Here is a 22,330-nt window from a genome sequence, read left to right as displayed (position 1 = left end):
TTACCTTGGCTCCTGAACGATTGGAAACCTATAGATCACTGTTGGTGACTTAAATCACTATGTACCGTTAGTCTTTTCAGTCCTACTGATTGTTGATGCTATTCACCTTTCATGAGGGTAAGACAACCCATTATTTTCCCAAATCCCCAAATCCCAACAAATCCTTTTCTTTTGTACACTAATTCAAATATTAACACCCCTTACCAAACTTTCCTTAAAAACATTAAAGCACATGCACGGTCCCTTATCCACAATCCGTAAGATCTGCTCTTGTCACTCTCCAATTAAACCTATCTATCCTGTAACTCCTCATTCTGAGGATAAAAGTACTTACGTAAATGAGATACAAAGGGCTATCAGCCAACTCGCTATCATAGCGTCAGAGTTATAAAGCTCAGAAAAGGCCCTTCGGCCCATATTTGTGTATGCTGACCCAGATGTACTTTCAAGCTAATCTTATTTTCCAGCAACGCACATCAAAGTTGCTGGTGAACGCAGCATCTCTAGGAAGAGGTACAGTCGACGTTTCAGGCCGAGACCCTTCATCAGGACTAACTGAAGGAAGAGCTAGTAAGAGATTTGAAAGTGGGAGGGGGAAGGGAGATCCAAAATGATAGGAGAAGACAGGAGGGGGAGGGGAGATCCAAAATGATAGGAGAAGACAGGAGGGGGAGGGATGGAGCCAAGAGCTGGACAGTTGATTGGCAAAAGGGATATCAGAGGATCATGGGACAGGAGGCCCAGGGAGAAGGAAAAGGGGGAGGGGGGAACCCAGAGGATGGGCAAGGGGTATAGTCAGAGGGACAGAGGGAGAAAAAGGAGAGAAAGAGAAAGAATGTGTGTATATAAATAAATAACAGATGGGGTACGAGGGGGAGGTGGGGCATTAGCGGAAGTTAGAGAAGTCGATGTTCATGCCATCAGGTTGGAGGCTACCCAGACAGAATATAAGGTGTTGTTCCTCCAACCTGAGTGTGGCTTCATCTTTACAGTAGAGGAGGTCGTGGATAGACATATCAGAATGGGAATGGGACGTGGAATTAAAATGTGTGGCCACTGGGAGATCCTGCTTTCTCTGGCGGACAGAGCGTAGGTGTTCAGCAAAACGATCTCCCAGTCTGCGTCGGGTCTCGCCAATATATAGAAGGCAGCACTTGACTCATATCCTGCTAAACTCTTACCATCCAGATACTTAAATATTTATAATGTACCTGCCTCATTTCCTCTGTTGATATATTCCATATATCTATCACTCACTGTGTACCAATAAGTTTTCCTCCATTGTCTTATTAAACCTTTCATCCCTAACATTACAACAATATCCTCTAGTTTTTTTTGATTTGCCAGCGCTGGAAAAAGATCAATCACCCTGTCTATGCCCCTCATGATGTTATGTACTTCTGTGCAATCACCCCACGGTCTCCAACACTCAAATCATTTATACAATGAAAGCCACATCTGACTACCTGTGGCCTTACTGCACCTGATATATGGGGCTGTGCTTACTTGATGATTGCTTGCAAAATTGCTAACAGCTGAAAGGAATTTCTCCCTCTTTGTCTTCCCAGTATTGTCACCTGCCCTAAGTTTATAAAGGAAAGTGGGTTTATAAAGGTCACGATGAAGGGTCTTGGCCATTTATTCCTCTTCATAGATGCTGCCTGACCTGCTGAGTTCCTCCAGCCTTTTGTGTGTGTTACTCTGGGTTTCCAGAATCTCTTGTGTTTATAAAGGAAAATAATCTTAAAGGAGGATTTCTCTTTCTTGTAGTGTAGAGCATCAAATAAAACCTCCTTATTATGAAGTGTAATAAGGAATCCTGTTTCCATAGCAGATGGTCTGCATACTGACTATACTCACTGGGATTAGCACTGGATTGTAAACCCTTACAGAGGAGGCAATGATTATCTCAGCATTACAAGGAGAGCTCACAGCTCACTGCATAGCTTGAGCTCACTAGTTACTAATCAGATGCAAGAAAACTGATTAATATCCCAGTTCCAATCCACACACTATCAACATAGAGGGTAAAACCAGCAAGGACTCCACTCGCGGCCCTTCGACTTTACTTTTGCAAAGTACAGCTAGTGTTACTAGCCCCGAATGGTTAGCCAAAGAGTGAAAATGAAAATCAGTTTTAGAAAGAAGTGGTGTAATTGAAATTTGCTTCTCCCATTTCCCAGGCAGGTACTGAAAATGAGGAGGATGACGACTTTTACGACGGGGCCTGGTGTGCTCAAGAAGAAGACCAAGCACAATGGATTGAAGTTGATGCCCGAAAGCTGGTTGAATTCAGTGGAGTTATCACACAGGGCCGTGATTCACTGCTCCAGTACGCTGATAAGTAGTTCACTTTATTGATGGTTGGGTTTGTCGTCTCATTGCTTTTCAGCTCTAATGAATGTTGCACTTGTGAAAAGACGAAACAAAATGTTTCTGAGTCCTAATATATAGTTTATTGTCTTCTAAACTATGCAAGTGCCACGGTAGTGTAGCGGTTAGCGCGGCGTTATTCCAGCTCGCCGTGCTCTGGAGTTCAGAGTTCAATTCCGGCAAGGTTCTGTAAGGAGTCTTTGTACATCCTCCCAGTGGAACGTGAAGGTTTTCTCCGGGTGCTCCAGTTTCCTCCCACAGTCCGAAGATGTATTGGCGATTGTAAGCTGTCCCGTGATTGGGTCAGGGTTAATGGATTAATCGAAGTTGTGGGGATGCTTGTTCAGCATGGCTCAGAGGGCCAGAAGGGCCTAATCTGTGCTGTATCACTGAGTACGTGCAGACAGAATCATACTGAAAGTTGTTTATTGGAGAATATAAGATGGCTTCCGTGACTTTAATCAGCGCTTAAGGCAACAGCCCATAGTTTTAAAGGTAAATGTGCTGAATTTTCTTTAAATATAAGAAAATTTCCAAGGAGAAGGAATATCAGGAACAAAGAGAATATATGGTTTGAAATGATATATTCTTGAGGATATGGTATCCTCAAAAAAGTTTATCTTGAGATTAATATGTGGAACCATAGGAAGAATTAGTCATTGCTTCTCCACTGCCTTTAAAGTTCTGACGTAATCTATAATTACAGATATAGGAATTCTGCTGGTTGTTTGATTGACTATGATATCTATCCGTTTCAGCAATCTGGAAATGTTTTACTTATATTTGGATATGGTCCCGTTCTAAGCAAATTGCTGTCATATGACTTTCACTAAGTTCTGCTCCTGGCTAACCATTTCTGTAAACTATATAGTGGCCAATCATTTACTGGTTCTTTTCTCCATCGGTTCCTTCAGCATTCCGTCCTTACTGTCACTCTTATCAAATCACTTTCACATCATCCAGTTCCATCAAATGTTTACATATTCAATTAGTTGGTTCTCTTTCTGTTGTGTGGTCTTGAAACATACTCTACAAACCCCTTGCAATATCTGTATCAAGTTAGTTATTGTCAAGTATCTTTGAAAGGAAAAAAAACTTTTGTTTTAATATATTTGTAATTTTTCATACTGCTCATGTCTAATCATCAGCTATTGCATCTCTTCTGTGACGTGTACCACTAAGCAAGATCAGAGAAGTATTATTAATACTTAAATTGTTTCTGAGCCATGCAAAATCTTTAAATGTACACTTATGTGACTATTTTTTATTACTTCTTGGTCAATTTTCCTACTTAACACAGCTGTGGGGGCCTCATGAGCCTAAATACAGCAGTAAAGCATGAAGAAATCCCATCAATGCCTTTTTAAAGTTCAAAGTTCAAAGTACTTATTATTTAAGTACATATATGTCACAATATAAAACTGTAAAATTCATTTTCTTGTGGGTCCACTCGATAAATCCATAATAGATTAATAACTGTGGTAGACGGTACCAACTTGGGTGTTCAACTAATGTTCAAAAGACAACAAGCTGTGTAAATACAAAAAGAAGGAGAGATAGATACTACATTGATCCCAAAGGAAATTACAGTGTCACAGTAGCATCGCATGTTCACAGCTATACAAATATTAGAAGAGACGAAAGAAAGAATAAAAAATTAGTTGCCTTAAAAATAAGGTATATAAGATTTACATGTCGAAGATTACAACATTTACAAAGGTTCCAAGTTCACACTGATAAGATGGTGGTGAAGAATCCTCGTAATATTACACAGTAATGGGTGCACAGTCACACCTTCCGGATAGGCGATGGTAGTATTACACAGGGTGTCCGCGTTAGCAGGGTGTGGCAAACAGAGCTAAACAGAGCTAATGGGAGAAGGTCATCACTTCCCCAGCTATAAGCTGTTCACTATAGAGCCTAATGGCCAAGGGTAAGAATGACCCCATATAACGCTCTTTGAAGCGGTGCAGTTGTCTTGGTCTATTACTAAAAGTGCTCCTCTGTTCAGCCAAGGTGGCATGCAGAGGGTGAGAAACATTGTCCAGAATTGCCAGGATTTTCCGTAGGGTTCTTTGTTCTACCACAGACTCCAGTGTGTCCAGTCTGACTCCTATAACAGAGCCAGCGCTTCTAATCAGTTTATTGAGCCTGTTGGCATCACCCATGTTGATGCCATTGCCTCAGCAAACCACCATATAGAAGACTGTATTGGTGACAACAGACTGGTAGAACATGTGAAGGAGAGGCCTGCATATGCCAAAGGACCTCAGTCTCCTCAGGAAGTAGAGGTGACTCTGGCCCTTCATGTACACAGTCTCTGTATTGATGCTCCACTCAAGTCTGTTGTCCAGATGCATGCCACTTGCAAGTATAATAATAATAAATAAATAAGCAATAAATATCAAGAACATTAAGTTAACAATAATTATTCCTGCTTGAGTACTGTTGGGGGGGACAGCCTACCTGGGGGAAGCAACAGTGGTTGTGTCTCTGGCACAGAATCTGGCCCTGTGGCTCAGAAGGGTAGGGAAAGGAGGAGGATGGCAGCAGTGATACGGGACTCTGTAGTTAGGGGGTCAGACAGGCAATTCTGTGGACGCAGGAAAGAAATGCGGATGGTAGTTTGCCTCCCAGGTGCCAGGGCCCGGGATGTTTCTGATCGTGTCCACGGTATCTTGAAGTGGGAAGGAGAACAGCCAGAGCTTGTGGTACATATTGGTACCAACGACATAGGTAGGAAAAGGGAGGAGGTCCTGAAAACAGACTTCAGGGAGTTAGGAAAGAAGTTGAGAAGCAGGACCTCAAAGGTAGTAATCTCGGGATTGCTGCCTGTGCCACGTGACAGTGAGTATAGGAATAGAATGAGGTGGAGGATAAATGCGTGGCTGAGGGATTGGAGCAGGGGGTAGGGATTCAGATTTCTGGATCATTGGGACCTCTTCTGGGGCGGGTGTGACCTGCACAAAAAGGAGGGGTTGCACTTGAATCCGAGAGGGACCAATATCCTGGTGGGGAGGTTTGCTAAGGCTGTTGGGGAGAGTTTAAACTAGAATTGCTGGGGGGTGGGAACTGAACTGAAGGGAGGTTGACTCACAAATTGAGAAAGCTTGGAGATAGTGCAAAAGGGAGGATAGGCAGGTGATAGAGAAGGGACGCACTCAGACCAATGGTTTGAAATGTGTCTATTTTAATGCGAGGAGTATTATAAATAAAGTGGATGAGCTTAGAATGTAGATCGGTACTTGGAGCTATGATGTTGTGGCCATTACAGCGACTTGAATGGTGCAGGGCAGGAATGGCTACTTCAAGTGCCAGGCTTTAGATGTTCCAGAAAGGATAGAGAGGGAGGTAAAAGAGGTGGGGGCGTGGCACTGTTGATCAGAGATAGTGTCACGGCTGCAGAAAAGGAGGAAGTCATGGAGGGCTTGTCTACGCCATAGAGTCTATGGAGTCTCTGTGGGTGGGAGTTAGGAATAGGAAGCAGTCAATAGCTCTACTGGGTGTTTTTGATAGACCACCCAATAGTAACAGGGACATCGAGGAGCAGATAGGGAGACAGATTCTGGAAAGGAGTAATAATAACAGGGTGGTTGTGGTGGGTGATTTTAATTTCCCAAATATTGATTGGCATCTCCCTAGAGTGAAGGGTTTAGATGGGGTAGAGTTTGTTCAGGAAGGTTTCTTGCCACAATATATAGATAAGCCGACAAGAGGAGAGGCTGTACTTGATCTGATATTGGCAAATGAACCTGGTCAGGTGTCAGGTCCCTCAGTGGGAGAGCATTTTGGAGATAGTGATCACAATTCTATCTCCTTTACCTTGGAGAGGAATAGGAACAGACAAGTTAGGGAATGTTTAATTGGAGTAAGGAGAAATATGAGGCTATCAGACAGGAACTTGGAAGCATAAATTGGAAACAGGTGTTCTCAGAGAAAAGTACAGAAGAAATGTGGCAAATGTTCAGGGGATATTTGCATGGGGTTCTGAGTAGGTACGTTCCAATGAGACATGAAAAGGATGGTAGGGTACAAGATCCGTGGTATACAAAGGCTGTTGAAAATTTAGTCAAGAAGAATGAAAAGCTTATGAAAGGTTAAAAAAAACTAGGTAATGATAGGAATCTAGAAGATTATAAGGCCAGAAGGAAGGATCTTAAGAATGAAATTAGGAGAGCCAGAAGGGGCCATGAGAAGGCCTTGGTGGACAGGATTAAGGAAAACCCCAAGGCATTCTACGAGTATGTGAAGAGCAAGAGGATAAGACGTGAGAGAATAGGATCAATCAAGTGTGACAGTGGAAAAGTGTGTATGGAACCAGAGGGAATAATGGAGGTACTTAATGAATACTTTGCTTCAGTATTCACTACGGAAAAGGATCTTGGCGATTGTAGGGATGGCTTGCAGCAGACTGAAAAGCTTGAGCATGTAGATATTGAGAAAGAGGATGTGCTGGAGTTTTTGGAAAGCATCAAGTTGGATAAGTTACTGGGACCAGATGGGATGTACCCTAGGCTACTGTGGGAAGCGAGGGAGGAGATTGCTGAGCCTCTGACAATGATCTTTGCATCATCAATGAGGACAGGAGAGGTTCCAGAGGATTGGAGGGTTGTGGATGTTGTTCCCTTATTCACAAAAGGGAGTAGGGATTGCCCAGGAAATTATAGGTCAGTGAGTCTTACTTCAGTGGTTGGTAAATTGATGGAGAAGATCCTGAGAGGCAGGATTTATGAACATTTAGAGAGGCATAATATGGTTAGGAATAGTCAGCATGGCTTTGTCAAAGGCAGGTCGTGCCTTATGAGCCTGATTGAATTTTTTGAGGATATGACTAAACACATTGATGAAGGTAGAGCCGCAGATGTACTGTATATGGATTTTAGCATGACATTTGATAAGGTACCCCATGCAAGGCTTATTGAGAAAGTAAGGAGGCATGGGATCCAAGGGGACATTGTTTTGTGGAACCAGAACCGGCTTGCACAAAGAAGGTAAAGAGCAGTTGTAGACAGGTCATATTCTGCATGGAGGTCAGTGACCAGTGGTGTGCCTCAGGTATCTGTTCTGGGATCCCTACTCTTTGTGATTTTTATAAATGACCTGGATGAGGAAGTGGAGGGATGGGTTAATAAATTTACTGATGTCACAAAGGTTGGGGGTGTTGTGGATAATGTGGAGGGCTGTCAGAGGTTACAGCAGGATATTGATAGGATGCAAAACTGGGCTGAGAAGTGGCAGATGGAGTTCAACCCAGTTAAGTGTGAGGTTGTTCATTTTGATAGGTCAAATATGATGGCAGAATATAGCATTAATGATAAGACTCTTGGCAGTGTGGAGGATCGGGGGATCTTGGGGTCCGAGTCCATAGGACACCCAAATCTGCTACGCAGGTTGACTCTGTGGTTAAGAAGGCATACAGTGCACTGGCCTTCATCAATCGTGGAATTGAGTTTAAGAGCCGAGAGGTAATGTTGCAGGTATATAGGACCCTGGTCAGACCCCACTTGGAGTACTGTGCTCAATTCAGGAAGGACGTGGAAACCATAGAAAGGGTGCAGAGGAGATTTACAAGGATGTTGCCTGGTTTGGGGAGCATGCCTTATGAGAATAGGTTGAGTGAACTCGTCATTTTCTCCTTGGAGTGATGGAGGATGAGAGGTGACCTAATAGAGGTGTACGAGATAATGAGAAGAAATGATTGTGTGGATAGTCAGAGGCTTTTCCCCTGGGCTGAAGTGGCTAGCATGGGAGGACATAGTTTTAAGGTGCTTGGAAGTAGGTACAGAGGAGATGTCAGGGGTAAGTTTTTTACGCAGAGAGTGGTGTGTGTGTGGAATGGGCTGCTGGCGGCGGCGGTGGCGGTGGAAACGGAAACGATAGGGTCTCTTAAGAGACTCCTGGCTGGCTACATGGAGCTTAGAAAAATAGAGGGCTATGTGTAAAACCTAGGTAGTTCTAAGGTATGGACATGTTTGGCACAGCTTTGTGGGCTGAAGGGCCTGTATTGTGCTGTAGGTTTTTCTAAGTTTCTGTGTTTCTAACATGAGATGAAGAGTCCTTGAAAGTGAGTCCAAGAGTGATGGGAACATTCCAATGACAGGGCAAGTGAAGTTGAGTGAAGTTATCCCCTTTGGTTCAAGAGGTTGATGGTTGAGGGATAGTAACTGTTCTTGAACCTGGTGGTGCGAGTCCTGAGGCTCCTGTACCTTCTTCCTGATGGCAGCAGTGAGAAGAGAGCATGTCCTGGGTGGTGGGGGTCCCTGATGATGGATGCTGCTTTCCTGCGACAATGTTTAATGTAGATCTGGTTGATACCTTTGATGGACTGGGCTGTATCCACTACTTTCCATTCAAAGGTATGGTGTTTCCATACCAAGCTGTAACAGAGCCAGTTAATATACTCTCCACTAAATATCTATAGAAGTTTGTCAAAGTTTTAGATATCATTGCAAACTCTGAAGAAAGTTGAGGGTATTGGTATTGGCAGCATTGTCCATACTCTGAGAACAAAATTATTATTTGTATACATTTTTATATAATACAAACAAAACATGGAACTATTAATGTCAGTTAATCTGTTTTCATTTCAGATTTCCAGCACCTTCCCTTTTTGTTTATCAGTTACCATTCCTCTTCATTTGACGACATTTGCATCTCTCTGCCCTTAACCTTCTTCATCCCAATTCATTTTTAAATTTCATTTTTACTCCTGACCCCTCTTTTACATTCAGTAAGAAAGTCAAAGACTTGTGTAACGCATTGTTACAGCAGTCCTGGGCCAAGAGAAAGCTCAGAATTAGAATCAGATGTATCTTATCATGGACATATGACATGAAGTTTGCAGCAGTGGAGTGAAAAGACATTTTTAAAAAATCTATAAATTACAAAAATAAGTAAATAAATAGTACAAAAAAAAAGTAATAATGAGGTCATGTTCATGGACCGTTCAGAAATCTGATGGCAGAGGGGTGATGAAGTTGTGCTATTCAAACAGGCAATCCTTCATTCATGACCACCTTCCCACACTTTCTTTCCTCAAGCCAGCTTCCACTTTCTCCTTTACTAATACAACGTCCTTTGTTGTTCCCAAAATGTAAGCATAATACCCTGTATATTTCCCCCTTTTCTGCATCGCCCAATGCAAATCTCATCAGAATGTTTCTTCAGCTCTGTTCACCACAGTCGCACAACTATCTCTGCAGCAACCTTCTTACAAATGTCACGTTTAAAATCCAATCATGAAATTATCTAATTTCAACCTCTTGATTAACTCACCTTCTTTTAAACCTTGAAAATTTCTGTGATTTTGGCCTTTACATCCTGATTTTCCTAATTTTAAAAATATGTTTCATCTTGAGTCACCATTTGAGTATTCTTCACAAATGCTTAACAGTCAAATCATATTAGTGCCAGCATTTGCTGGTGAAGGTTTGATAAAACATAGACATCTACAGCACATTACAGGCCCTTAGGCCCACAATGTTGTGCCATCCATGTAGCCTACTCTAGAAACAGCCTAGAATTTCCCTAGCGTGTAGCCCTCTATTTTTCTAAGCTCTATGTATTTATTTAGGAGTCTTTTAAAAGACCCGATTGTATCCACCTCTACCAACTTTTCTGGCAGTGCATTCCACACACCCACCACTCTCTGTGTGAAAAGTTTACCTCTGACATCCCCCTTGTACCTACTTCCAAGCACCTTGAAACTATGCCCCCTCGTGTTAGCAATTTCAGCCCTGGGAAAAAGCCTCTGGTTATCCACACAATCTATGCCTCTCATCATCTTAAACACCTCTATCAGGCCACCTCTCATACTCTGTTGCTCCAAGGAGAAAAGGTCAAGTTCACTCAACCTATTCTCATAAGTCGTGCTCTCCAATCCAGGTAACATCCTTGTAAATCTCCTCTGCACTCTTTCTATAGTATCCATATCCTTCCTGTAGTGAGGTGACCAGAACTAAACACAGTACTCCAAGTAGGGTCCAACTAAGGTCTTATATAGCTGTAACATTACCTCACGGCTCTTGAACTCAATCCCACAGATGATGAAGGCCAACACACCATACACCTTCTTAACAACACTGTCAACCTGCGCAGCAGCTTTGACTGTCCTATGGACATGGACCCCAAGACCTCGCTGATCCTCCACACTGCCAAGGGTCTGACCATTAATACTAAGTTCTGTCTTTAAATTTGAACTACCAAAGTAAATGACTTCACACTTATAAACTGATAGACTCCTCTAGTCACAGAAAGGTCTTGATACTAACAGCTGGTTCTCTTTCTTGACAGCAATGACTGGGTGAACACATACTACGTACAGTTCAGCAACGACAGTCGTACATGGACGACATACACAGATGGGTATTACGATTGGGTATGTGTCTCACTTAATGGTGTATATTGTTTAGTTATATGGATATAATTTATTTACTGCTTGTTAGGCCACGAGCATTAGATTAGATTATGAGGACACTCGGTCCTCATTTATTGTCATTTAGAAATGCATGCATTAAAAATGATACAATGTTCCTCCAGAATGATATCACAAGAAAAACAGGACAAACCAAGACTAAAACTGACAAAATCACATAATTATAACATATAGTTACAGCAGTGCAAAGCAATACCATAATTTGATAAAGAGCAGACCATGGGCACAGTAAAAAAAAGTCTCAAAGTCCCAATCGACTCATCATCTCACGCAGGCAGCAGAAGGGAGAAACTCTCCCTGCCATGAACCTCCAAGCGCCGCCAACTTGCCGATGCACTGGAAGCACCCGACTGCAGCGGACTCTGAGTCCATCTGAAAACTTCGAGCCTCCGACCAGTCCCTCCGATACAGTCTCTCCAAGCACCATCCTCTGCCGAATGCTTCGACTCTTCCCTGGCCGCCGAGCAACAAGCAAAGCCGAGGACTTGGGGCCTTCTCCTCCGGAGATTCCGGACCACACAGTAGCAGCAGCAGTGAAGCAGGCATTTCAGAAGTTTCGCCAGATGCTCCTCCATGCTCTCACGTCTATCTCCATCAAATCAGGATTGTGCACGGCACCCGACTTGACAAATAACAGATATCATTCACCGGAGTGGCTGCTGCGAGTTGCGTCGGGCTGCCATCTTCTCCTCCCGCCTCTCATGAATATTTATTGCATTTAGGGCAATAATAAAGGTTCTCCATCTTTGCCTGTCTTTCCAGAAACTAATTTTGGTCTTGGTGGTGTTCAGGGCTTCCTTCATCATGCCAGTAGCTTCCCCTCATTTTCCATGCAAGTCCCATGTGGAGACTCAGGAATACCATCACACACAGATGTAGGAAGATTCTTCATTGCTGTTTCCATATCAGCTTTGTTTGACCAGTCAGGGTTGCTAGCCCTGAGCTGAACCCCCGAACCTGGAGGACCGCTGGACCACTCTGAGTCTGGCCTCTACCCTTTGACCTGTTTGGCTTGGGTCACCCTCCTAAGAGCCACAGCACAAGGCCCTGACTCCAGCCAGCACAGCTCTCCGGGTCACTGAGGCACGCAAACCTCCAAACCCAACATGTGGGCCTCTTGGAGGATATAAGTGGGTGGATACTTAGAATTTCCTTGTTCAGGAACTGTGGGTGTTAAGCATAACATATGGACATCACGCACACTAAATCAGAGCTGAGCACAGTGCATGGGTCTCACACACCAAGATACACTACCGGTCATACATCAGACAAATTGACAGATGTTTGTGTATTTGGAAGTGGAAGGATATTATGGGCTGTTTTATCAGAACAATTGACACATACAAAGTTCAAAGAGTTTAAAGTAAATTTATTATCCAAGTGCTTACATGTCACCATATACAACCCTTAGGTTCACTTTCACGTGGGCGTACTCAATAAATCCACATAAAGTAATAACCATAATAGAATCAGTGAAAGACTGCACCAACTAGGGTGTTCAACCTTTTTGTAAATGACTACAAACTGTGCAAATACAAAGAGAAAGAAAAAATAATACATAAATAAGCAATAAATATCGAGAAATGAGGTGGAGTCCCTAAAAGTGAGTCCATAGGTTGTGGGAAATTTCAATGATGGGGCATGAAGTTATCCCCTTTGGTTCAAGACCCTGATGGTCCAGAGATAATAACATTCATGATATACGTGCTTGCTTCATGGTTGTTTCTTACGTTCAGATAATTATCCTGTCCATGCTATGTAACCTCCCTTCAGACTGTTCTTACAATGAGTTTAAAAGGTGAATATGTTTACCTCTGCCTCATGTGGACCAAGACCATAACGGGTCAATCCCTACACCTGACTTAACTAATCTAACCATGACCATAACCAATCAATCCTTACACCTGACTTAACTAATCTCACCAAGACCATAACCGATCAATCCCTACACCTGGCTTAACTAATCTCACCAAGACCATAATTGGTCAATCCCTACACCTGGCTTAACTAATCTCACCAAGACCATAACCGGTCAATCCCTACACCTGGTTTAACTAATCTCACCAAGAAAAACAAAAGATGAACAAAACATGATCAGCCCCACAAATGAAAAGCAGGCTTTTTTGTTAGTCACGTACAGAAGAGATTCTGCAAATGCTGGACCTCCGGAGCAACACACACATGAAATGCTGGAGGAACTCAGCAGGTCAGGCAGCGTTTATGGAAATGGATAAACAGTCAACGTTTTGGGCCGAGACCCTTCATCGGTACTGAAAATGAAGGGGGAAATACAGCAGAATGCCCCTCCACCACCACCACCACCATCCTCCTCCTCCATCTGGCAGAGCTGGTCCTCACACTCAACAAATTCTCCTTTGGCTCCTCCCACTTTCTCCAAACTCAGGGCGACCTTGGGCGCCTGCATCGGCCCCAGCTGTGCCTGCCTTTTCGTTGGCCATGCCTTCCCTGGTAATGCTCCCCAGTTCTTCTTTTGCTACATTGAGAAACAAATTGGCACTGCTGAGCTCATCAATTTCATTCACTTTGCATCCAACTTCCACGCTGCCCTTGAATTCACTTGGTCCATTTCTGACCCTTCTCTTCCCTTTCTTGACCTCTCTGTCTCCATCTCTGAAGACAAACTTTCTACCAATATCTTTTATAAACCTACTAATTCTCATGGCTATCTTGACTATACCTCTTTCCCACCCTGTCCCCTATAAAAATGCTATTCCCTTTTCTCAGTTCCTTCATCTCTGCTGCATCTGTTCCCAGGAAGAGGCTTTCCTTTCCAGGAAATCAGAGATGTCCTCTTTCTTCAAAGAATGGGGTTTCCCTTCCTCCACCATTGATGCTGCCCTCGTGCACATCTCCTCCATTTCCTGAACATCCACACTCACCCCTTCTTCTCACTGCCTTAACTGTCCTCTCGTCCTTACCTACCGCCCCATCAGCCTCCGTGTTTATTTACTTATCTCGTGATACAGTGCGGTGTAGGCCTTTCTGGCCCTTTGAGTCATGTCACCTCAGCAAACCTCGACAAATCCCATTAACCCTAACTTAACATGGGACAACTCACAATGACCAGTTAACCTACCTGGTACGTCTTTGGACTGTGGGAGGAAACCAGAGGATCTGGAGAAAACCCTGGCATTCCACAGGGTGGATGTATGGAGTCTCCTTACAGAGTGCGCGGGAACTGAACTCTGAACTCTGGAATGTCCCAAGCTGTAACAGCATCTTGCTAACCGCTATACTACCATGGTGTCCAACACATCATTCTCCATAACATTCACCATCTTCTACAGGACCTGACCACCAAACGCAGCTTTACCCCCCCCCCCACTACTCTCAACTTTCCACAGGGATTGCTTCCTGTGTGACTCCCTTGTCCATTCGTCCTTCCCCACTGATCTCCCTCCTGGCACTTATCCCTGCTATACCTGCCCATTCAAGGCCCCAAACAGTCCTTCCAGGTGAATCAACACTGTAACTGCAAATCTGAAAATTTCCAAGTTCTCCCAATGCGGCCTCCTCTACATTGGTGAGACCTGATGTAGATTGGGGGACCACTTCATTGAGCACAGCCACTCCATCTGCAAAAGGTGGAACTTCCCAGTGGCCAAGCATCCCCGTTCTTGTTCAGACATGTTGGTCCATGGCCTCCTCCTTTGCCATGATGAGGCCCCCCTCAGGTTGGAGGAGCAATACCTCAGATTCAGTTAGGTAGCCTCCAAACTGATGACATGAACATTGATATCTCCAACTTCTGGCAATTTTTCCCCCTCTATCTTCTGTCTTCTTCAATTCCTCACTCTGGCCTCTTACCTCTTCTCCTCACCTGCCCGTCATCTCCCCCACTGGCCTTCTCCTTCCCTTTCTCCCATAGTCCACTCTCCTATCCTATAAGATTCCTCCTTCTCCAGCACTTTGCCTTTTCCTCCTATCACCTCCCAGCATCTTACTTCATTCCCCCCCACCACCACGTTACACACCTAGCTACACCTATCACCTTCTAGCTTGTCTTCCTTTCTCTTCATCTTATTCTGGCATCTTCCCAATTTATTTCCAGTCCTGATAAAGAGTCTCAACCCAAAACATTGACTGTTTATTCATTTCCATAAATGCTGCCTCACCTACCAAGTTCCAGCAGCACTTTGTGTGTTTGTTGTTCTTCACTGGTCTTCTTGAGAAAATATCGTATCTTAGATATTATAGAGTGTCTGAATGGGATGTGACATCCCGAAATGTTTCTCTGAGGCCACGTGCACTTGAGTCCAAGGTCTACTGACCTTCAGTTAATCATTATTAAAAACAAGCCTAGAAATTTGACATACATGAGCAATTCAGTCTTTTTAATGCAAAAGAAACAATCTGTATGGATAATAATAGCAGTGCCAAGACGGGGAAGGCGATTAACAGATATTCTCCAATTTCCACAGCTTTTTTTCGGAAACGTGGACACAGATACGCCAGTTCTGAGTGAATTCCCGGAAACTGTTGTTGCCCGATACATCCGAATCAATCCGCAGAGCTGGAATGGGAGCCTGTGCATGAGAATGGAGGTGCTTGCCTGTCCGCTGTCAGGTGAGGATTTCCCCTCTTGCGAGAAAAGAAAATCTGTCCATCTGCCACGTAACGTGAGCAGTGTAATAACTACAGGAAAGCAACTGCATATTTCTGGCCACTGAAATATATTCTAATACAATCTAAGAATTTAGAAAATCATTCTGCTTGTATACATTTCTCTCAATATCATTGGTTTTGTTTGAAAGACAGAAATCCTATTACCTGTCTGACTACCCATTTACAGGCAAGCATGCCAGGGTCTGATAAAACTGCAATGATTTTCTTCCAACTCCATCTATCTTTGTGTAATAATAATCAATTTGTTTATTCAGTGTTTCAGGAACAGTTTCTTCCCCTCTGCCATCAGAATTCTGAACGGACAATGAACCCATTAGCACTACCTCACTATTTCCCTTTTTGCGATACTTATTTAATTAAATTTTCTTTTTGTTATATATACTGACTGTAATTGAAAGTTTTTTTTATTATGATGTATTGCAATGTACTGCTGCCACGAAACAACAAACTTTATGACATATGCTAGTAATATGCTCACTTTGACCATCAAAACATGGAGGACCCATCATGAACTCCCACAGTCCCCGATGACCCTTTGATTTCAGTCTCTGGGGCCGACGTGAGAACATCCTTCAGGAGGGTGAACAAAGAAAGTATCCAGCCCAGGTGAGATACCTGGCCAAGTACTGAAGTCCTGTACTGATCAATAGGCTGAAGTGTTCACCAATATCTTTAACTTCTCACTTTGGCGGTCTGAGACACCCACCAGTTATACCAGTGCCTAAGAAGAACGTGGTAACCTGCCTCTGTGACTATTGCTAACATCCACAGTGATGAAGCATTTTGAGAGGTTGGTGATGAAACATCTGCCTGAGAAGCGACTTTGATCCGCTCCAATTTGCCTACCAGAGCAACAGGTCCACAGGAGATGGCATTTCATTGGCTCTTCACTCAACCCTGGAACATCTGGACAGCAAAGATGCATACATCAGGATGGTCCTTATTGACTGCAGCTCAGCATTCAATACATCATCCCCTCAAAACTAATCAATAAGCTTCAAACCTTGACCTCAATACCTCCTTGGGCAGTTGGATCCTCAAATTCCTCACTGGCAGACCCCCATCAATTTGGATTAGCAACAATATCTCCTCCACAATTCCATCAGCACAGATGCACCACAGGTCTGTGTGCTTAGCCCTCTGCTCTGCTCACTTTACACTTCTGACTGCGTAATGGCTCAAATGCCATCTTCAAGTTTGTTGACACCACCATTGCCGTTGGCCAAATCAAAGGTGGTGATGAATCAACATACAGGAGGGAGATTGAAAATCTGGCTGAGTGGTGTCACAACAACCACCTCATACTCAATGTCAGCAAGACCAAGGAGCTGATTATTGACGTCAGGAGGAGGTTCATGAGCCAGTCCATATCGTGGGATCAGAGCTGGAGAGGGTCAGCAACTTTAAATTCCTCGGGCCCGGCACGCCAGTGCAATTACAATGAAAGCATGGCAGTGCCTCTACTTGCCGAGGAGTTTGCACAGATTTGGCATGACATCTACAACTTTGACTAACTGTGCAGTGGAGAGTATACTGGCTGGCTGCATCACAGCCTGGTATGGAAACACCAAAGCTCTTGAACGGAAAATCCTACAAAAAGTAGTGAATATGGCTCAGCCCATCACAGGTAAAGCCCTCTCCACCGCTGAGCACATCTACACCGCTTTGTTGCAGGAAAGCAGCATCCATCATCAGGACCCCCACCACCCAGGTCATGCTCTTTTCTAGCTGTAGAAGGTATAAGAGCCTCAGGACTCACATCACCAGGTTCAGGAACAGTTATTACTCCTCATCCATCTGGCTCCTGAACCAGAGCGGGTGACTCACTCATTTGCCCCATTGTTGAAATGTTCCCACAAACAATGGACTTACTTTCAAGGACTCTTTATCTCATGTTCTCAATGTCAATCTATCTATTTACTTTCTTTATTTTTGCATGGTTTTTTTGTCTTCTGCACTCTGCTCGTCAACCCTTTTGGGGGCATCTTTCATTGATTCTAATATGGTGATTGGATTGATTGAGTATGCCTGCAAGAAAATGAATCTCAGAGTTTTATATGGTGACATATATCTACTTTGATAATAAATTTTTTAAAACTTTGAACTGCTTCTGATTATTATGCAACAATAACAACACTAACCAACAAAATAATCTTTCACTTCTTGGCCTCACAGAACTATTCCCAGTTTTGTAAACACCACAAGGTTGTATTTGATATTTCTAAATCATAAAATGCTCATTATGACATAGAATACCATTCACCCACTTGGTTCATGTCAGCTTCTAGCAGACCGATTCCACCAGCCTATGCACCTCCTAGTTCTCTCTAATCCTTTTGCCACTTCCTTACATAAAAGGTCATTTACAGCAGCCACCAGCGGGTGTTTGGGACATGGGAGGAAACCAGAAAGCCTGGGGATATCCATGTGGTCACAGGAAGATGTCAGTTTCACACCTGGACTGATGGAGCTGTGAAACAACAGTACTAACTTGTACCACCCACTAACTTTAAACCTGTCCACTCCAACTCATAGACCCCAAACATTATGCGTCAAATGAGGTGACAGGAGACGGATTTGACTTCAAGCATCACAATTACAAGGACATGCGTCAGGTAAGGCTAAACTTATGCTGGATAATATATTGTATGTTGGTTGTGTGCTGTCATACTCCTGGCCAGAGGGAGCAGGGGACATTTGCAATGTGATCACTGGCCAACAATAAGATTTTCCGAGCATTACTAATAACAACATTATATGTTTATATAGACTGTCACCTGTTCCTCAGTGCTTATAATCGCCTCTTGCATTCCTCCTCTCGTTTCAGCTACTCCTTAACTTTGTTGCTGTCAGCCAACATGAATGTTACTCCCTCGACCAATCATGTCATTCTTTCCCCGAGTAAAGTTGTTTTGGAGAATAATCGGGCTCTGTTGTAGAAAACAATTGTTCATTCCATAGCCCAAACCAAAAAAAAGACAGCTGAATATTCATTCTGGAAATTAAGTTGATATATTTAAGTTGGCGGGGGTGGGGGGGGGAACCATGGTACTATAGTAGTTAGCATGATGGTATTACAGCTGGTGGCCCTCAGAGTTTGTTCAATTCTGGCGTCTTCTGTAGAGAAAGTTTCTATAGTCTTCCTGTGAGCACATGGGCTTTCTCCAGCTGCTCCGCTTTCCTCCCACCATCCAAAGATGTATTGGTTAGTAGGATAATTGGTCACTGTAAATTATCCTGTGATTAGGCTAGGGGTAAGTCAGTGGGTTGTTGGGCAGTGTGGTTTGGTGGGCCTGAAGGGCCTGTTTCACGCAGTATCACAAAAGATATTAGTTAATTAAATGAATGGATTGAAGTTGTCCATAATGCTAAAATGGGCAAGTCCACCTAACAAGGCACTTTGTACACTGGCATTAATAGCTTCTACAGAAGGAGTTGATAAGGTAACACTTTTTTCACTGTTTCTATAACATTAGGGTGCCTCCGTTGAGGCATCGGAGTTCAGAGTTCAGTCCTCTATAAGAAATTTGTATGTTCTCCCCTTAGAATGCATGGGTTGTCTCCGGGTTCCTCCCACAGTCTGGGTAGGTTAATTGACCTTTGTAGATTGTCCCGTGATTAGGTTAGGGTAAATTGGGATTGTGGAGCGGTGCAGAAGGACCTATTATACGCTGTACCTCCAAATAAATATATCAATTTTATTTAATGAGGAAGGATATACTGGGATTTGGAGGCAGTTCACCAGGCTGATTCCAGAGATGAGGGGGTTAGACTATGAGGAGAGATTGAGTTGCTTGGGACTGTACTCGCTGGAATTCAGAAGAATGAGAGATCTTATAGAAACATATAAAATTATGATGAGATAGAGACAGGAAAGTTGTTTCCACTGGTTGGTGAGACTGGAACTAGGGGACATAGCCTCAAGATTCGGGGGTAACAGATTTAGGATGGAGATGAGAAGGAACTGCTTTTCCCAGAGAATGGTGAATCTGTGGAATTCTCTGCCGAATGAAGCAGTGAATATAGATTTTTGCATAGTAGGGGAATTAAGGGTTATGGGGAAAAGGCAGGTAGGTGGAGATGAGCCTCCATGATCTTACTGAATGGCAGAGCAAGCTCGACAGGCCAAATGGCCTAATCCTACTCCAATTTCTTATGTTCTTAAATTCACACTATCCTGTACTATTATGTGCATGTAATAATTTTATTTTAATAAGAGAAATATTTAATATGTCTTATTTTAAATTACCTGCTAGCTGATGAAGGTTGTGAATGAGCAGTGCCCAAACATCACCCGGATTTATAACATTGGAAAAAGTTCCCAAGGATTGAAGCTGTATGCCATGGAGTTGTCTGATAACCCAGGAGAGCACGAACCTGGTAATAGTCTCTCAGATCAACAGTAAAGTGATAATTATTGATCATTCATGTTGTAGTAATGTTCTATAGACATCAATGTTACCTATATCAACACTTGGTTACTAGTGGCCAGTCATCTTTAACCTCCAGTTATATCATTTCATTTTCTTCTGAGAAAATGAAACCTGGGGATGGTACGTGAGGACCATCAGACATGTCATAACTATGGTCGTCAGGATCCGACAATGACTTGGGTTGATTCACATGTAACCCTCAGGTTTGGCGGCGGTGTTAGTCTAGGGAAAACGGTCTCTGGCCCTGCCAAACGTGTGAAATCTGAGGTGCTAAACCTCCTGTTTGTGTGAATGCTGCACGAAGTGTTACCCTGTTACAAATCAGTACCACGAAATAACAGGTAGTACACCAGTTGCAAGTTTTAACGTTATAATTCTTAATTTGACTAAAGGGTTAGTGAAGTAAAACAAAAAGAAAAGGGCCCATTTTAATGAAACATTCTAATGTGCATATTGGAGCTCATGTTTCCCTTCCGCTAGTCCTCCATCGATTTCCCCCGGGCTTCGTTGTTTCCCGACCCCACACTAAGTCCACTCCTCTCTAGTGTCAATGACTTCTCCTTTCTGACATCTTCTCTCTTCATCTTCCACCGAACAAAAGACCCAGATCACCTCAGTCGCAAGCACACATTCCAAAGCCTCCCCATTATCTCTAGCCATAACCCAAACATTGCTGCTACAGAAAAACCATTAGCAGTGCTTCTACAGAAAGACCATTACATTAGCAGTGAAACCCTTCCCAGGGGTTTACACACATAACAGTAGCTATTTGAGATTTATTAAAAAGAGATTCTGCAGATGCTCGAAATCCAGATCAACACACACACATAATGCTGGAAGAAATCAGCAGGTCAGGCAGCATCTATGGAAATGAACAAACAGTCAATGCTTTGGGCCAAAACCCTTCTTCAGGACTGGAAAGGGAGGGAGAAGGTCTCAGAATAAAAAGTTGGGGGAGTGGAAGAAGGATAGCTGGAAGTTGGTGGGTGGGAAAGGTAAAAGGCTGGAGAGGAAGGAATCCAACAGGAGAGGAGAGTGGACCATGGGAGAAAGGGGAGGAGGAGGGGAACCAGGGGGAAGTGATCGGCAATTGAGAAGAGATAACAGGCCAGAGTGGGGAATAGAAGAAGAGGGGAGGAGAAGGGAATTTTTTTTTTCCAGAAGGAGAAATCGATGTTCATAACATCAGGTTGGAAGTTACCCAGATGGAATATAAGGTGTTGCTCCTCGACCCTGAGGGTGGCCTCATCATGGCACAAGAGGAGGTCATGGACCGACATGTTGGAATGGGGATGGGAATGAGAATTAAAATCTTTGGCCACTGGGAAGTTCCGCTTTAGGCAGATGGAGTGGAGGTGCTCGACGAAGCGGTACCCCCCAATTTACGATAGGTCTCACCAATGTAGAGGAGGCTACATCAGGAGCACCGGACACAAGAGACAACCCCAGCAGATTCACAGGTGAAGTGTTGCCTCACCTGATAGGACTGAATTGAGGTGACAGAGGAGGTAAATGGACAGGTGTAACACTTTGGCCACTTGCAGGGATAAGTGCTGGGAGGGAGATTATTGGGGAGGGAGAAGAATGGACAAGGGAATCACAGAGGGAGAGATCCCTGCAAAAAGTGGGGGAGGGGGGGAGGTAATTATGTATTTGGTGGTAGAATAAGACTGGAGGTAGGATTTGAGATTTATTGTTGCTCTTGGAATTATTGCTCAGGATATATTATCAATATGCTCTTCCCTGACACAGTTTTATTGGTTAAGTGTGACTTGTGAGTAAGGTAATAATTCTTTTAGTCATGGTCACCACTGGGTCTCTGAAATGAGTCACCCAAGTGTCCCAGTACTTGCATCTAACTGTGAGCATTTGTTGTTTTCCAGGGGAGCCCGAATTCCATTACACTGCTGGAATGCATGGGAACGAGGTCTTAGGGCGGGAGTTACTGCTGCTTCTAATGCAATTCCTGTGTAAGGAATACAACTACGGAAACCCCCGGATCACACGATTAATCGATAGCACAAGGATACACCTTGTACCCTCTCTCAATCCAGATGGTTACGAACTGGCTTATGAAATAGTGAGCACCCAATTGGAAATATAGTCCAAGAGTCTTTAGTTTGGCCAAGAGGCCCGAGTGTAGAGCAGGGAACTATACTATTCATTAAGTAAGCATGCACTGTTCAACATTAGATTTATTTCCATGGCAGTAAATATTAATCTTATTGTGCGTGATATCAATGTAAATCAGTAAGTCATAAGATCTTGTTGTCAGCACTGTACGTGGTAGCTTTGATACATTATTTGCCTAGCAGTGAGAGAAGGTGAAATGAGATATCTTTTCTCTTTGGATCCAGTAATATTATCACAAGTTTAGTTCTGACATGGTGCTGACTGGAATCATTGCGGAATTTCCCATCTACAAACTTAGGCTTCGGAAGCA

General features: G+C 43.4%; 1 protein-coding gene across 1 annotated transcript in view; it reads left to right on the top strand.

The window, feature by feature from the left end:
• LOC134350954 (inactive carboxypeptidase-like protein X2) overlaps window positions 1–22,330 on the top strand; it is a 129,896-nt gene that overhangs the window by 90,317 nt on the left and 17,249 nt on the right. The window contains exons 12-17 of the mRNA XM_063056826.1: window positions 2,184–2,332; window positions 10,666–10,750; window positions 15,250–15,394; window positions 17,990–18,069; window positions 19,711–19,834; window positions 21,771–21,967. Coding sequence (XP_062912896.1) covers window positions 2,184–2,332; window positions 10,666–10,750; window positions 15,250–15,394; window positions 17,990–18,069; window positions 19,711–19,834; window positions 21,771–21,967 — 780 coding nt within the window. The remainder of the gene's footprint in view (window positions 1–2,183; window positions 2,333–10,665; window positions 10,751–15,249; window positions 15,395–17,989; window positions 18,070–19,710; window positions 19,835–21,770; window positions 21,968–22,330) is intronic.

Source organism: Mobula hypostoma, chromosome 8 (assembly GCF_963921235.1).
Source record: "Mobula hypostoma chromosome 8, sMobHyp1.1, whole genome shotgun sequence".
In the NCBI taxonomy this organism is placed as follows: domain Eukaryota; kingdom Metazoa; phylum Chordata; class Chondrichthyes; order Myliobatiformes; family Myliobatidae; genus Mobula; species Mobula hypostoma.
Note: the sequence above shows the minus strand (reverse complement) of the source record. Positions and strands in the feature narration are given on the sequence as shown.